The sequence below is a fragment of the Opisthocomus hoazin genome, chromosome 3, assembly GCF_030867145.1.
Source record: "Opisthocomus hoazin isolate bOpiHoa1 chromosome 3, bOpiHoa1.hap1, whole genome shotgun sequence".
NCBI classification, from domain to species: Eukaryota; Metazoa; Chordata; class Aves; order Opisthocomiformes; family Opisthocomidae; genus Opisthocomus; species Opisthocomus hoazin.
Window position 1 is genome coordinate 563,989 of NC_134416.1, and position 16,170 is coordinate 580,158.

At 72.0% G+C, this 16,170-nt stretch overlaps 1 protein-coding gene across 1 annotated transcript in view; it reads right to left on the reverse strand.

Annotated features, from left to right (window-relative positions):
• Positions 1 to 11,074: 11,074 nt before the first annotated feature.
• PLEC (plectin) overlaps positions 11,075 to 16,170 on the reverse strand; it is a 60,646-nt gene continuing 55,550 nt past the window's right edge. The window contains 10 exon segments of the mRNA XM_075415333.1: positions 11,075 to 11,153; positions 11,360 to 11,480; positions 11,567 to 11,754; positions 12,085 to 12,202; positions 12,322 to 12,396; positions 12,478 to 12,632; positions 12,725 to 12,887; positions 14,083 to 14,249; positions 14,323 to 14,437; positions 14,733 to 14,921. Of these exon segments, the coding sequence (XP_075271448.1) occupies positions 11,107 to 11,153; positions 11,360 to 11,480; positions 11,567 to 11,754; positions 12,085 to 12,202; positions 12,322 to 12,396; positions 12,478 to 12,632; positions 12,725 to 12,887; positions 14,083 to 14,249; positions 14,323 to 14,437; positions 14,733 to 14,921 (1,338 nt within the window). The 3' untranslated portion in view covers positions 11,075 to 11,106.

Here is a 16,170-nt window from a genome sequence, read left to right on the forward strand (position 1 = left end):
CCTCAGAGGGAAGAAGTTCTTCCTCGGGTTCAGCTGGAGCTTCCTCTGCTTCAGTTTGTGCCCGTTGCCCCTTGTCCTGTCACTGGGCACCACTGGAAAGAGTCTGGCCCCGGCCTCCTGACCCCCACCCTGCAGATATTTAGAGGCATTTTGAAGGTCCCCTCGCAGCCTTCTCTTCTCCAGGCTGAACAAGCCCAGCTCCCTCAGCCTCTCCTCAGAGGAGAGATGCTCCAGTCCCCTCCTCATCCTCGCAGCCCTCCGCTGGACTCTCTCCAGCAGCTCCTCATCTTTCTTGAACTGGGCAGCCCAGCACTGGACCCAGCACTGCAGATGGGGCCTCCCCAGGGCAGAGCAGAGGGGGAGGAGAACCTCCCTCACCCTGCTGCCCACACTCCTCCTCATGCACCCCAGTGCATTCAGCACCGTCCTGAGCTTTGGGCTGGGAGCACAGGGGTCCCCTCCTCGCAGGACTGTCTCCCCTGTCCGTGGTGGGAGCACGCACCCGCGCGTGCCGGTGCCACGCAGCCCCATGCCCGGTGCCACACGCACGTGAAGCACGCGACGGGGCTGGCAGCACCTCACCACCGGCTCTGCCCACCCCGGCCCTGGGACCGTGCCACCGCGCAGGGCTGGCAAAGCAGCTCCCAGCCCCCAGCCCCTTCATGGCAGAGAGACACCGGGTTCGACGGCGCGGGCTGTGCCGCGCTCGGGACGAGCTGGGCTCGGCACCGCCGTGCCACGGGCACAGGGGTGGGCAGCGTCGGTGCGGAGAGCCCCGGGCAGGTCCCTGTGTGTCACAGACCCGGCCGGCCACCAGCACCAGGGCGCAGAGGGCTTGGGGCACTACAGCAGCTTGTAGGTTGGACTAGATGACCCACAAAGGTCCCTTCCAACCCCTACTATTCTGCGATTCTGTGAAAGCCCAGTTGCCATCGGGGCTGGGGGTCCCGGGGCCGAGGCGGAGCCCCCGGCCCTTCAGCAGCGGGCGTGCGGGCGGAGGAAGCACTCTCCTCGCTTTAGTCAGCAGGCGTCAGCCCCATGGAAACTTTTAGTAACCGGCTCTGCCCATGGAGCCGGCGAGATTCCTGGCAGAGGCTCAGGCGTTGGCACCCGCAGCCCTCCCCGGGGCCGCGGTCTCTCCCCGCTCTCCCCGCCAGCGGCAACCGCTGCTCCGCGCCTTCCGCTTCTGCTGCGTCGGGAACGGCGCTGGCGTGGGCCGCGGCTCCGGCCGGCGGCACGCGGGCACCCGCAGCCCCTTCGCGCCCGGCAGTGCCGCGGGCCGGCGTGAGTCACGGCGCGAGGCTCTTCCTCCCACGCCCCGCGCGCGGGCGAGCGCGGCAGCGGCGGCTGCACCGCGTCCCGCACGTCTGCGCCCGCGGCGCGACCCAGCAGGCCGGTGCTGGCTGGGGAGGGGGAGGCTGCTGGGGGCTCTGGGGAGCGACTGGGAGAAGGGACCGGTTTTACTGGCGGAGTGGGGTCATGGCTGGAGCGAGAGGGTGGCGGAGGAGATGTCTGGTGGGAAAGGGCAGCAGAGCCTTGGGGAGGGGCCGGGGCTGTGGGTGGGAGCCCAGCGGGGTGGGGGAGGTCTGCGGGGTGGGGGCTTGAAGCTGGGGCTGTTTTGGGGAGGGGGGAGAGCAGCCGAGCGGTCTGGGGCAGTGACGGAGGGGGGGTAGGGACAGGCAGGGCAGCTGGGGTGCTATGGGGGGTCCCGCTCTGAGCGGGGTGGGGGGCAGCCCAGCGCTCCTGGCGGGCAGCGCTGCCGGCCCTGCTGCTGCGGAGCCGGGGACGCGGCGCCGGGGTCCCGCTGACGGCAGACGCGCTCCCGCCGGCCGCCCTGCCCCGTTAGGCGACGGCGTGGGGCTGCTCCGCGCTGCGGCCATGCGACGGGCTCACACCCTGCCCACGGGGGGCAATCCCACAGCCCCCCACACCCCGCTCACCGCGACCGTGGAACGGTGCTGCCGGTCCCCCGCGTGCCCTGACCCACTGCCAGCCCCCCCGCGGCACCCACCACCCCACCCAGCCTCGCTGCGCCCGTCGGAGCCCCGACGCGGCACCGGCGTTTCCCTGCGAGCCGACATCGTCCCCCGTCCCACTCCCGGGGCGTGCCGGGGTCGGGGACCAGCATCCTCCCGCTGTGCTTGGCCATGGCAGCCGGCGGTGCCCGGTGTGCGGCTGCACCAAGCGGCTGCCGCCCCGCGCCCGCTGTCCCGCCCCGGCACCTGGCTGCAGCCCAGCCGGACCAGCGGCGCGGGCAGCGCCGCATTCCTCGCATACCCCGTGCCTTCGTTAGGGCCCCCGTCCGCCACGGCCCCCGGCACGGCCCCTCGACGCCCAGCCGGGCCCCGCTCCGCCGGACCTCTCCTACCTGCCCGCGGCGGCGGCAGGACGGGCTCGCCCGGCAGGTGCCCGCGGTCCCGCTGCCTCGACGCTGCTTCCCGCCCCGCGCCGCAGCACATTTAAAACCTTGCCCTTCCCCGCCCCTGCGGATGACACAGTGGCCCAGCCCCGCCAGGAACGGGCCAGCCCTCCCCCCGCTCCCTCCGCGCCCGGGGTCCCCCCATTGCAGGGGGTCCGGCTGCGGGCAGCCCCATGGCCGCCCTCCTTGTGCTGCGCCTGCGGGCGCGGGACCGGGCAGGGCTGGGAGCGGGGGCACAGAATCACGGAATCACAGAATCCCAGCATGTCAGGGGTTGGCAGGGACCCCTGGGGATCCCCCAGCTCAACCCCCTGCCGAAGCAGGGTCACCCAGAGCAGGGGGCACAGGACCTTGTCCAGGCGGGGCTGGAATATCTCCAGAGAAGGAGACTCCACAACCTCCCTGGGCAGCCTGGGCCAGGGCTCCGTCACCCTCAGAGGGAAGAAGTTCTTCCTCGGGTTCAGCTGGAGCTTCCTCTGCTCCAGTTTGTGCCCGTTGCCCCTTGTCCTGTCGCTGGGCACCACTGGAAAGAGTCTGGCCCCGTCCTCCTGACACCCACCCTGCAGATATTTATGGGCATTTCGAAGGTCCCCTCTCAGCCTTCTCTTCTCCAGGCTGAACAAGCCCAGGTCCCTCAGCTTCTCCTCGTAGCAGAGATGCTCCAGGCCAGGGGCTCGCCGGTCCCGGAGCAGCTGCAGGGTGGGCGGCCGACCCTGTCCCCGCAGGCGTCAGCTCCTCGGGCCGTGCCCCCGGCACTGGAGGCCAGAGAAACGGGGGAGACCCCCGCGGGGTCAGCGTCCTGCACTGCTCTCGTCCCCAGCGGCTTCTCCCCACCGCCCCGAAACCACCCCCTACACCAGCAGCCCCAGCAAAGCCTCCGCACCTCGTACTGGTGGCAGCTCCCACCCAGTGCCCCCAGTCCCAGCTCCCAACAGCACTGCGGGCACTCTGAGCCGCTCTTCCCCAGTGCTCCCAGTCCCCCCCAGTGCTCCCAGTAGCATCCCGGGGTGCTCCAATCTGCTTTTCCCAGTCCTCCCAGTGTTCCCAGTCCCCCCAGTCCCAGCTCCCAACAGCACCACGGGCGCTCCGAGCTGCTCCTCTCTGGTGGTCCCAGTCCCCTCCAGTCCCCCCAGTGCTCCCAGTGGCATCCCAGGGTGCTCCAATCTGCTCTTCCCAGTCCTCCCAGCACTCCCAGTCCCCCCCATTCACCCCAGTGCTCCCAGTCCCACCTGGGGCCGCCGCTGCGGGCCAGGCCAGGGCGATGCCGAGCCCGAGGAGGGCGAGGGGCAGCGCCGGGCAGCGCGGGGCCATGGCGGGGGTCGGGGTGGGGGTCGGGGCTCCTCTCCCACGGCAGCCCCTGCAGCCCTCCCCCCCCACGCCCGCCACGTGCCCCCTTCCCCTCGGATCGGCCGTGCCACCGCGTCCATTCGGCCGGACCCCGGGACGCCGGTGCGGGGCTGACGGACCCCAGGCTCCCAGCTGCGGGCCTGACCCCGGCACCGCGGCAGCTGCTGGGGAGAGGGGGACCCTTCCCCACCCCCCCCAGCCTTGCCCACCCGCACCTGGAGCCTGGATTGCCCAAAACACGCCCGAGCCGCCCCGTTGTCACCTGAGTCACCCACACACCCCTGCCCTGCCTCCGTCGCCAGCCCCACACCCTGTCCCCACACCCAGCTCCGCACCCCACCCCGCGCACCCCCTCTCCTCTCCCCGGCGCCGCGGGTGCTCGGTGGCCCCCGAAAGAGCAGCGGGCGCTGCAGGTGGGGAAGGGGCCATCCGGGGGCCGCTGGGCACCGCGAGGCCACGCCGCAGCCCCCCCGCCCCAGCGCCAGCGCCGCGGGGCAACGCGCTGCGGGCGGGATGCGCGCCGCTTGGGCGAGGCGTTCGGGGCGCGTGGGAAGGTGTTTTCTGGAGCGCTGCCGGTATCCAGGCGCGGGGCTGCAGGAGAGCCCGCGGCACGGCGCGGCGGGCACGCGGCCCGCGGCAGGCGCAGCCGGCCCCGCAGCGGCGGTGCAGACCCCGCGGACGGGCGTCCCCGCAGCAACGGCGTGGCCGAGCGCCCAGCAGGACCCCCGTGGCTCGGGCAGCGCCCAGCCGGTGGTCCCGGGAGGGCAGAGGGAGCCCCGGGAGGCCACCAGCCCGGTGTTCAGGGTCAGGATGGACGGGGGTCCAAGCAGCCCCACGGCGCTGACGATGTCCCGCTGACGGCAGGAGGGGTGGGCGAGGTGACCCTGAAGGGCCTCTCCCCCAAACCGCTCGGTGACGCCGGGGTTGTGCGAAGAGCTGTTCCAGAGGTGCCGCTTCTGGGAGGTGCTGAGCAGCCTTAATCCCCGGGCAAACGGGGATGTGGTCACCCCCACCGCAGAGGGCTCAGCACCAGCGTGCCGGAGCGGTGCCGTCACCGCCGAGCTCCCCGCTGGCGAGGCTGCGGGCGTGCCGACCGGCTCTGCCCCGCGGCGGGCTCTGGGCCAGCCGTGACCCCCGGCAGCGTCCCCGGGGCCCTGCCAGCAGCGCTGGGAGCGAGGACGGCCCTGGGGACGCAGCGGGGCCAGGCGGGAGCGTGGCGGCCAGCGGCCGGGACCCTGGCAGGGGCAGCCGGTGGGGAGCGGGATCGTCTCCCTGCCGCAGGGACGGGCAGGAGGGGGACCGCGGGCCCCTGCCCCGGCAGCGCGGCTGCCCACACAGCAACCCACACGCTGTGCTGGGACATACTGGGCCGTACTGGGCTGTGCCGGGTTGCTCTCTGCCGCGCCGGCCTACGCTGTTTTGCTCCTGCTTTCTCGGGCACGCTGCCCGGAGGCAGAGGACAGGGTCTGGTTGGGGCGATCACCGGTAACGCGTGGTTGCGGTTCATGCGAACGCGTCGGCGCTGTGTGCGGCTCAACCAAAGCATCTCAGCTACGCAGAAAGACGACGAGCGACCGGCCCGGGCACCTCTGCCCTGCCCGCGGGCGGCCGTGGCTCGGGCTGGAGGTGGCAGCTGGATGCCGGGAGCCGCGGTGACACCCGTGCTGTGCCAGCGGCCGAGCCAGCGGGGCCGCGGAGCCGCCGCTGCGGGGAAGAGGAAGCCCAGAGACGCAGGCGTCAGGACACGGGATGGCCGACCGAGCCGGGTGCCACGGGGCGCAGTGCCAGAGCCAGCCGTGCCGGGACGCCGGGCTGCGCCGGGGTGACAGGGCTTGGATGGGCTGGCGGAGCGCTGCGATGGGCACCGGGCTGCGGGCTCGCGGCCGTCACCGCACGCTGCCATCACCGGGCCCAGCGGCTGCTGCTCTCCCTGCTGCAGCCCACGCTGCCGCCGGCCGGGCTCCCTTCCCACCAGGACACGACATCCAGCACCTCCAGCGCAGCCACCGGCGTGGGGCAGCCCGCTGCGCTCGCCCACGCTGCCCGGCATCACCGGGCGGCACATCCTCCCTGCGCCGCGTCGCTCGGTGCCAGCTGCCCGCGGTCTGGGGTTACAAACACCCCCGGGTCCAGCCCCACAGACACCCCCGGGTCCAGCCCCACAGACACCCCTGGGTCCAGCCCCACAGACACCCCTGGGTCCAGCCCCACGAACACCCCTGGGTCCAGCCCCACAGACACCCCCGGGTCCAGCCTCACAGACACCCCTGGGCCCAGCCCCACAAACACCACCGGGTCCAGCCCCACAGACACCCCCGGGTCCAGCCTCACAGACACCCCCAGGTCCAGCCCCACAGACACCCCCGGGTGCAGCCCCACAGACACCCCTGGGTCCAGCCCAACAGACACCCCCAGGTCCAGCCCCACAGACACCCCCAGGTCCAGCCCCATGAACACCCCCACGTCCAGCCCCTCAGACACCCCCAGGTCCAGCCCCACAGACACCCCCAGGTCCAGCCCCTCAGACACCCCCGGGTCCAGCCCCTGCCCCAGCCCGGCTGTGCCCAGGGCCAGCAGCGATGGGCACGGTCCCACAGCTCTGGGGTCTCGGGGGTCCCTGAGCCGCGCTGGTGGCACCGGTGGGATGGCAGTGGCAGCACGAGGAGGACGGGCCGGCCTGCACACGAGTTGCTACACTCCCTGTCCCCCCTCCGTGTGCGCTGAGGAAGGGTGAGGAGGAGGAGGAGCGCAGCCCATCGCTGGCTGGGACGAACCGCGCCAGGGCTCGGGCCAGATGCCGAGCTCGGCGCCGGGAGACGCCTGCTGGGGCTTTGCTGCCCGATACCAGCGCCCACACACGCAAACGCTCTTGCACGGGCGAACGTGGGTGCTCACAGACATCTGCTGCGCAACGGGCTCTGCACGCTCACACGCGTGTGCTTGCACGGGTGTGGGTCCCAGCCCAAGAGCAGGGCAGGCGTGCCGACACCGACCTGCACCGCACCAAAGCCTCTGGCCCCACCAGCCTCCGTCGCCATCGTGCCACCACGGTCACGCCATCGCCATCGCGCCACGACCCCACGCCCGGCCGCTGGCTTTGCACAGATCAGGAGGGGGGCCCTGGAGGGTTCCGGGCTGTGGGCTCTTGCCCCTTGCCCGGCATCACTGTACACCGTGCTGGGCAAGGTCTTCTTGGTGAGGTCTCATCTAGAGCACTGTGTCCAGTTCTGGGCTCCCCAGTTCAAGAAAGATGAAGAGCTACTGGAGAGAGTCCAGCGGAGGGCTACGAGGATGGTGAGGGGACTGGAACATCTCCCCTACGAGGAGAGGCTGAGGGAGCTGGGCTTGTTCAGCCTGAAGAAGAGAAGGCTGCGAGGGGACCTTATAAATGCCTACAAATATCTGAAGGGTGGGTGTCAGGAGGATGGGGCCAAGCTCTTTTCAGTGGTGCCCAGTGACAGGACAAGGGGCAATGGGCACAAACTGAAGCACAGGAAGTTCCATCTGAACATGAGGAGGAACTTCTTCCCTCTGAGGGTGACGGAGCCCTGGAACAGGCTGCCCAGGGAGGCTGTGGAGTCTCCTTCTCTGGAGATATTCAAGCCCTGCCTGGACAAGGTCCTGTGCAGCCTGCTGTAGGTGACCCTGCTTCAGCAGGAGGGTTGGACTGGGTGACCCACAGAGGTCCCTTCCAACCCCTACTATTCAAAAATATTCAAAATTCTTGGGGGATGCGGGTGCAAACCACGGGCGGGAGAGCCCTGTGCCTGCAGGTGGGAGCCGGAGCAGCCCAGGGAACAGGCTGGGAGTGGGAAAAAGCCAGGAGCAGAGCGGAGGGAGCTGGGGCTGGGCACCCCGGGGCTGGAGGGGCTGCCCCGGCACGGGCAGGGGTCGCTCTGCGGGCTGGGACCCCCGCGGTTCACACGCGTCTCCCTGGGGACGGTGCGGTCTCACTCGGACCCCGTGTCCCCGTCCGAGCGCGCCGGGTCTGCGTCTCTGCCCCCGCATCACCCCCACCCCTGGTTTCCAGGGTTTCTGCGGCCGTGCAAACATTTCAGGAACGGTTTCGGTGCGCGGCCCCCTCGCTCCTGTTGTCTCTGCTTCCCGGGCCAGAGTCTGCGCCCGGGGCTCTGGAAGCGGCTGACACAGGCGGCGGTGCCGGTGGTGCCGGTGGTGCCGGGCGTGTTACGCCAGCTGGGAGTGGTGGGTGAGATTTCCACAGGCAGAGGAATGTGCAACGCAACGCGTGTCGGCGGCCCCAGCCCGCGCCGGCAGCGCCGCGTGGACCATCCCAGACGTGTTGGCGGATGCCGCGTGGACCGTCCCGGGGCGTGCTGGCGGATCACAGAATCACAGAATGGTAGGGGTTGGAAGGGACCTCTGTGGGTCATCTAGTCCAACCCCCCCGCCGAAGCAGGGTCACCCAGAGCAGGCTGCACAGGACCTTGTCCAGGCGGGTCTTGAATATCTCCAGAGAAGGAGACTCCACAGCCTCCCTGGGCAGCCTGGGCCAGGGCTCCGTCACCCTCAGAGGGAAGAAGTTCTTCCTCGTGTTCAGCTGGAACTTCCTGTGCTTCAGTTTGTGCCCGTTGCCCCTTGTCCTGTCACTGGGCACCACTGAAAAGAGCTTGGCCCCATCCTCCTGACACCCACCCTTCAGATATTTGTAGGCATTTCTAAGGTCCCCTCTCAGCCTTCTCTTCTTCAGGCTGAACAAGCCCAGTTCCCTCAACCTCTCCTCGTAGGGGAGATGCTCCAGTCCCCTCACCATCCTTGTAGCCCTCCGCTGGACCGTCCCAGGACGTGTTGGTGGATGCCGCGTGGACCATCCCGGGGTGTGTTGGTGGATGCTCTGCTCCGTGGAGGGTGGGGGGCTCGGAGCTGCTGCAGGGGGGCTGCTGGTGGTACCAGCAGCGAGGGGCCCTGACCCACAGGCGAGGGGTCCGCGGGTCCCCCCGTGCGTGGATGGGGGACGTGCCCTGGCACAGGCTGCCAGACCGGGACCCCTTTGGCTGCTGCCCGATGCGGAAGTGTCCGTTCAGAAAAATCAATGAGTGTGGAGCCCGTTTCCGAGGACAACGGTGCAGGAAGGGGACTGAAACCCACGGTGGCACGGCCGGGCAGCCAGCAGGACCCAGACGAGGGGGCGGCAGCCAGGAGAAGCCCCAGCCCTCGGGGGGATCAGAGGGGTCCGCAGCAGCCCCGGTACGGGGGACCTGGAGCACCCGGGCAAGGGCAGCGGCGTCCCCACCTCCCGGAGTGGGGACACAGCCCGTGTCCCCAGACACCCCGTCCCACCCTGACCTGCAGCCGTGCCCCTTCCTGGCCGTCCCCAGCGGCGTGGCACTGGGCAGGGGGTCGGACGCGCTGCTGCCAGGGACGGTGCTGGCTGGGGACCGCGTGGACGCTGCCGGTGCCCGCAGGGCTGCGGGGAGGCCGAAGGGCCACTAGCATGTGGGGACGGGGACACGGTGTCTCCCGGTGCTGCCTGCCGTGGGCGTGGGCTCCCGGCGGTGGGCACAGCGGGAATCCCACAGAATCCCAGCATGGTGGGGGTTGGCAGGGACCTCTGTGGGTCCCCCAGCCCAACCCCCTGCCCAAGCAGGGTCACCCAGAGCAGGGGGCACAGCACCGCGGCCAGGCGGGGCTGGAATATCTCCAGAGAAGGAGACTCCACAGCCTCCCTGGGCAGCCTGGGCCAGGGCTCCGTCACCCTCAGAGGGAAGAAGTTCTTCCTCGGGTTCAGCTGGAGCTTCCTCTGCTCCAGTTTGTGCCCACTGCCCCTTGTCCTGTCGCTGGGCACCACTGGGAAGAGTCTGGCCCCGTCCTCCTGACCCCCACCCTGCAGATATTTAGAGGCATTTCGAAGGTCCCCTCTCAGCCTTCTCTTCTCCAGGCTGAACAAGCCCAGCTCCCTCAACCTCTCCTCGCAGGAGAGATGCTCCAGTCCCCTCCTCATCCTCGTAGCCCTCCGCTGGACTCTCTCCAGTAGCTCCTCATCTTTCTTGAACTGGGCAGCCCAGTAGTGGACCCAGCACTGCAGATGGGGCCTCCCCAGGGCAGAGCAGAGGGGGTGGAGACCCCCCCTCGCCCTGCTGCCCACACTCCTCCTCACGCACCCCACGATCCCAGCGACGCTTTCCTCGGAAAGGAGGCAACGCGGCGCGGTTCCCGCTGGCACCCGCCGCGACGCCCCGGGCTCGGCAGCAGGGCGGGCGGACGGACAGACGGACAGACGGCGGCCAGCCCCGGGTGCTCATAGAAAAACAAACCTACTCTTTATTGAGGCTGGCGGGGCCGTGCCCGCCCGGGGTTACATTCAGCTCTACTGCTCTCCAGTTAGCGGGGCGACGTCAGCATGCGGCAGCAGGGCAGGGGTCCCGTGGCGCCGGGGACCCCCTGCCCGCGGCAGCCCCCGCGCTGCCGGGGTGGGGGGCAGCTGCGGCCGGGGCCCCGCGCGCGCGGACACACACACCGACGGCCCGAGGGGGGAGGGGTAGCACCAGAAATGGGGCTCTGCGTCCGGCGAGGGTCCCGCGCCCGGGTCCCCAGACCAGCCACCTCCCGGCAGGACGAGGGGACCCCCGCCAGTGCCGCCGGGCGCCCAGGGGCTCCGGCGACCACCCCAAGAAGGGCAGGACCCAGCCCCGGGGCTGACCCCGGGGTCTGCAGCCGCCACGAGAAGGGCAGGACCCAGCCCCGGGGCTGACCCCGGGGTCTGCAGCCGCCCCGAGAAGGGCAGGACCCAGCCCTGGGGCTGACCCCGGGGTCTGCAGCCACCATGAGAAGGGCAGGACCCAGCCCCGGGGCTGACCCCGGGGTCTGCAGCCGCCCCGAGAAGAGCAGGACCCAGCCCCGGGGCTGACCCTGGGGTCTGCAGCCGCCCGGAGAAGGGCAGGACCCAGCCCCGGGGCTGACCCCGGGGTCTGCAGCCGCCCCGAGAAGGGCAGGACCCAGCCCCGGGGCTGACCCCGGGGTCTGCAGCCGCCCCGAGAAGGGCAGGACCCAGCCCCGGGGCTGACCCTGGGGTCTGCAGCCGCCCCGGGCGCTCGGAGCGTGGCGTCGGGGCGCAGACCCCCAGGCGCTGCCCGGTGAATGGTGGGGCTGGGGTCCGCCCCGGGGCGGTTCGGTGTGTGTCGGGGGGGGGGGGGTTGCATATACGCTGGGGCCGGGCCCAGCCGGAGCGGTGACGGACACACGGCTCAGCCCTCGCGGGTGGGCGCCCGCTCGGGGGGCCGCAGCGTCGGGCCGGGAACCCGCGGCCGCCCGCCCCGTCGAGGAGAGTCCTGAGTGGGGCCGGCCGAGGGTGCTGGGCGCAGGGCGGGCGGCTGGGGGGGGGGTCAGCGGCAGGGGCTGCGGCGCTCCGGGGGGGACCCTTCGGGCGGCTCTGCGAGGGTGCGGAGGGGCTGGAGCGGGGGGCTCCCCTGCACCGCTGCTCCCGGGGTTGGCATCGGCCCCGCTGCCCTGCCCCCCACCGCCCCACCGACGCCAGCCCCCCCCGACCCCCGGCCCATGGGGCAGGCAGGCGGGCTGCAGCCCGCAGCGGGATGCCCGGGGCGGGCAGGGGACCCCCCGCAGCGGCACGACCCTCACCTGGGGGTGCCACGGCCGGGGTCTCCTCGGGCGCGGCGAGGGGCAGCTCCGCGCCGTCGGGCAGCAGCGAGCCGCGGGAGCGCGGGCACCGGTCTCCGGAGCGCGTCCGCCGCAGCACCGACTGCGGAGGGAGAGGGTCAGCACCCGCCGCGGTCTGCGGGGTGGGTAGGGGGGGTCAGGACTCCCGGGGGGCTGCCCAGCCCTCACCTTCCTGGCCAGGGGGCTGCTGGGGGCCGAGGCGCTGCTGTAGAGGCTGAGGCTGGAGCTGGAGCGGCTGGGGGACAGCGCTTTGGGGGAGGGGGCCGGCTGGGTCCCCGCGCACTTGGCTGCGGCGGCCCCGAAGGCGTCTGGGGACAGGTACTTCTCGTTGATCTTCAGGTTGGTCCTGCCCTTCACTGGGAGGGAAAGAGGCGGTGAGCGGGGCCGGGGGTCCGCAGAGCCCGGGGAGCGCGGCGGCAGCACGGCCGTGCGGGCATCGCGCCCGGGCACAGCGCTGGCCGCCGCGCCGACGCCAGGGCTCTCCTGCGCTCAGCCCACCGCGTGGCGTGGAACCGCAGAACCGCTCAGCCTGGAGAAGACCTCCAAGGTCACCAAGTCCAACCGCCTCCCCACCCCCACCATGGCTGTTAAACCCCGTCCCCAAGGGCCACGTCTGCGTTTCCCGAACCGCGCTCGGCCGCGGAGCCGCGGGCACCCTGTGCCTGGCGCGGGACCCCCGTGCCCACCTCTGCAGGGGTCGTTCTTCACCAGGAACTCGTCCAGCGCGATCCAGCCCCCGCCGACCCGCACCATCAGGGTGCTGCGCAGGATCCGCACCATCCGCAGCTGCTGGGACTCCCCGAACTGCGGGCGAGAGGGACGGCGGAGGGGCTCGGGGCCGGGGGGAGGGCGAGCAGCCCCCGGGACCCCGGGCCGGGGCAGGGGGGCTGCGGGGGGCCGCGGCAGGGCGGGTCGGCACCTACCCGGTACCGGTTGGCGCTGATCTGCTCCACCTGGAAGCGCTTGGCACAGTTGCACTGGGCCACTTGCCGGTTCACCTGGGGACGGCACGGTGGGCTCAGGCCCGCGGTGGAGCCCCCCGACCCGCCGGCCCCCGCCGCCGCGGCCCCCCGCCGCACCTCATCCTGGATCTGGTCGGCGTCGGCGGTCCGGCGCAGCGGGTCCCGGTTGGGGTGCAGGGCACTGACGAACTCGTAGTAGTCGATGAAGCCGTCGCCGTTCATGTCGAAGATGCTCGCCACGGCGTTCATCTCCAGGACGTTGGTGGGGAACTCTGGGCGGGGAAGGGGACCCTCAGCCCCCCGGGCAGCCCTGCCCCGCGGAGCTGGGGTCCACCAGCCCCGGGAGCCCACCCGGGGCACTCACTGGAGGAGAGGACGCTCTCGATGAACTCCCGCTGGCTGATGCGCCCGTCCTGGTCCCTGTCGATGCCTCGGAAGACGTCCAGCACGCGGGACTTCATCTGGCCGATCCACTGCACGTAGCGCTTCCTCCAGACCCCGAAGTCGAAGTGAGCGAACTCCTCCAGCTCCGAGGGGCACGGACGGGAGCTCAGAGCCGCCCCGAGACCCCCGCTCCGCGCCAGCCCCGGGGACCACGCTGCCGCCGCGCGGCCGGCTCCCTCCCACCCCGACCCCGCTCAGCCGGGCAACGGGGGTCTCTGCGCAGGACGCCCGGGTCCGGGCTGCGAGGGGAGACCCCGGGGGTCGGAGCCGCTCGCCGCAGAGACGCGCGGGGGTCCTGGCTGCAGGGACGGGGTCTGGGAACGCTCCCGGGCGCTGCCCGCCCCATCCCACCAGCCCTGGGGACTGTCCCCATCCTCACCCGACCCGGGGCCAGGGGTCCCGCGGCACAAGGTGCGGCGAGCTGCCCGCACGCCGCCATGGCACCGCTGCGGCCGTGGCACCGCTGCGGCCATGGCACCGCTGCGGCCGTGGCACCACCGTGGCCGTGGCACCGCAGCAGCCATGGCACCTCCGTGGCCATGGCACCACTGCGGCCGTGGCACCGCCGTGGCCATGGCACCGCTGCGGCCGTGGCACCGTCGTGGCTGTGGCACCACCGTGGCCGTGGCACCGCTGCGGCCGTGGCACCACCGTGGCCATGGCACCGCCGTGGCCGTGGCACCACCATGGCCATGGCACCGCCGTGGCCGTGGCACCACCGTGGCCGTGGCACCGCCGTGGCCGTGGCACCGCTGCGGCCGTGGCACCGCCATGGCCATGGCACCGCTGCGGCCGTGGCACCGTCGTGGCCGTGGCACCACCGTGGCCATGGCACCGCTGTGGCTGTGGCACCGCCATGGCCGTGGCACCGCCGAGGCCGTGGCACCACCATGGCCATGGCACCACCGCGGCCGTGGCACCACCATGGCCGTAGCACCACCGTGGCTGTGGCACCGCCGTGGCCATGGCACCGCCGTGGCCGTGGCACCACCATGGCCGTGGCACCGCCGTGGCCGTGGCACCACCATGGCCGTAGCACCACCGTGGCTGTGGCACCACCGTGGCCATGGCACCGTCGTGGCCGTGGCACCACCGTGGCCGTGGCACCGCCGCGGTCGTGGCACCGCCATGGCCATGGCACCGCTGCGGTCGTGGCACCACCGTGGCCGTGGCACCGCTGCGGCCGTGGCACTGCCGTGGCCATGGCACCGCCGTGGCTGTGGCACCGCCGTGGCTGTGGCACCGCCGTGGCCATGGCACCGCCGAGGCCGCTCCTACCTCGCGCAGGCGCCGCGTGGCCGTCTCCAGCCGGTACTGCCGGTCCAGGGCGAGGAGCCAGAGCTGCTGCCAGCGGTGCAGGAGCTGGGCCGTGAGGGGCGTCTGGGGCTCCAGCCCCCCGAGCGGCACCGCCGACGCGCCCTGCGCCTTCCCGGTGCTGCGGCGGCCTGCGGGCAGCGAGGCGGGCGCTGAGGGCTCGGCCGCGGCTCGCGGGGCACGGCGCAGTGCGGGGGTCCTTACGTGTGGCCAGGCGGCGGGCAGCCGGCGGGCCCAGCTCCGCGGCCAGCTTCTGCTTGCAGCTCTTGGTGACCTTCTCCACGTCGGGCTGCTTGCGGTTCAGCTCCTCCATGAACACCTGCGGCAGAGCGCGGCGCTGAGCGGCCGCCAGCCGCGCCGGCGGGACCCCCGGATGGGACCCTGCCGCGGAGCAGCGCTGCTGTCCCCCTCCCCAGGACCCTCCTGCAGCCGCAGACCCCGTGGGCTCGGGTTGCGGGTGCTGCTGCGTCGCTGCTGCGCGCAGGAGCTGCAGCCACGGCCTCAGCCTGCGGCACCCGAGCGTCCCCGATCGGGTCGGGCGCTCGCCGGGGGCCAGGCAGGGTGGGGGGACCCCGGCACGGACCCCCGGCGAGGCGGGGCGCGGGGTCCCTTACGGCGTGCTGGGCGCTGAGCTCCTCCAGCTGCTCGGCCTCCTCCGGCAGCGGCTCGCGGTCCCGCAGCCCCAGCGCCTCCTCGGCGGCCGCGATCCAGTCCCCGAGCTGCGCCGCCTCCTCGCGCTCGGCCGCCAGGCTGGCTGCCTGCGCCCGCAGCCGCTCGCCCTGCTGCTGCGCCCAGCCCAGCACCTGCGGGGGCGAGGGGAGGTGGACGGGGGGCTGCGGGGGGGGGGCTGTGCTGCTGACCCCGCTGCTGACCCCAACGCAGACCCCACTGCAGACCCCGCTGCTGACCCCAATGCAGACCCCGCTGCTGACCCCGCTGCTGACCCCGCTGCAGACCCCGCTGCTGACCCCAACGCAGACCCCGCTGCTGACCCCGCTGCTGACCCCAACGCAGACCCCGCTGCAGACCCCGCTGCTGACCCCGCTGCAGACCCCGCTGCTGACCCCAACGCAGACCCCGCTGCTGACCCCGCTGCTGACCCCAACGCAGACCCCGCTGCAGACCCCGCTGCTGACCCCGCTGCAGACCCCGCTGCTGACCCCAATGCAGACCCCAACGCAGACCCCGCTGCTGACCCCGCTGCTGACCCCGCTGCAGACCCCGCTGCTGACCCCAATGCAGACCCCGCTGCTGACCCCGCTGCTGACCCCGCTGCTGACCCCAATGCAGACACCTCTGCTGACCCCAATGCAGACACCTCTGCTGACCCCAATGCAGACCCCGCTGCAGACCCCGCTGCTGACCCCGCTGCTGACCCCGCTGCTGACCCCGCTGCAGACACCTCTGCTGACCCCAATGCAGACCCCACTGCAGACCCCACTGCAGACCCCACTGCTGACCCCAATGCAGACTCCACCACAGACCCCGCTGCAGACCCCACCGCAGACCCCACTGCAGACCCCCCTGCTGACCCCCCTGCAGACCCCGCTGCTGACCCCACTGCTGACCCCGCTGCTGACCCCGCTGCAGACCCCGCTGCAGACCCCCCTGCAGACCCCCCTGCTGACCCCCCTGCAGACCCCCCTGCAGACCCCGCTGCTGACCCCCCTGCAGACCCCTCGCCGTGGGGCTGTGCCACATCCTCGCTCTGTGGGGGGAGCGGGGCCCGGGGTGGGGACCCCCGGGACGCTGCTCCCTGGGCACTCCCTGCCTGGGCTGGGTGGCCATCAGGGACTCATGGAACCATCAGATGGTTTGGGGTGGAAGGGACCTTTGCAGGTCATCCAGCCCAACCCCCTGCCACGCGCAGGGACATCTCCAACCAGATCTGGGTGCTCCAAGCTCCATCCACCCTGGCCTGGAATGTTTCCAGGAATGCGGCATCTCCCACCTCTCTGAGCAACCTGGGCCAGGGTTTCACCATCCCCACCATAAAGACCTTCTTCCTTCTCTCCAGTCTAAATCTCCCCTCTTTCTGGTTGAAGCCATCAC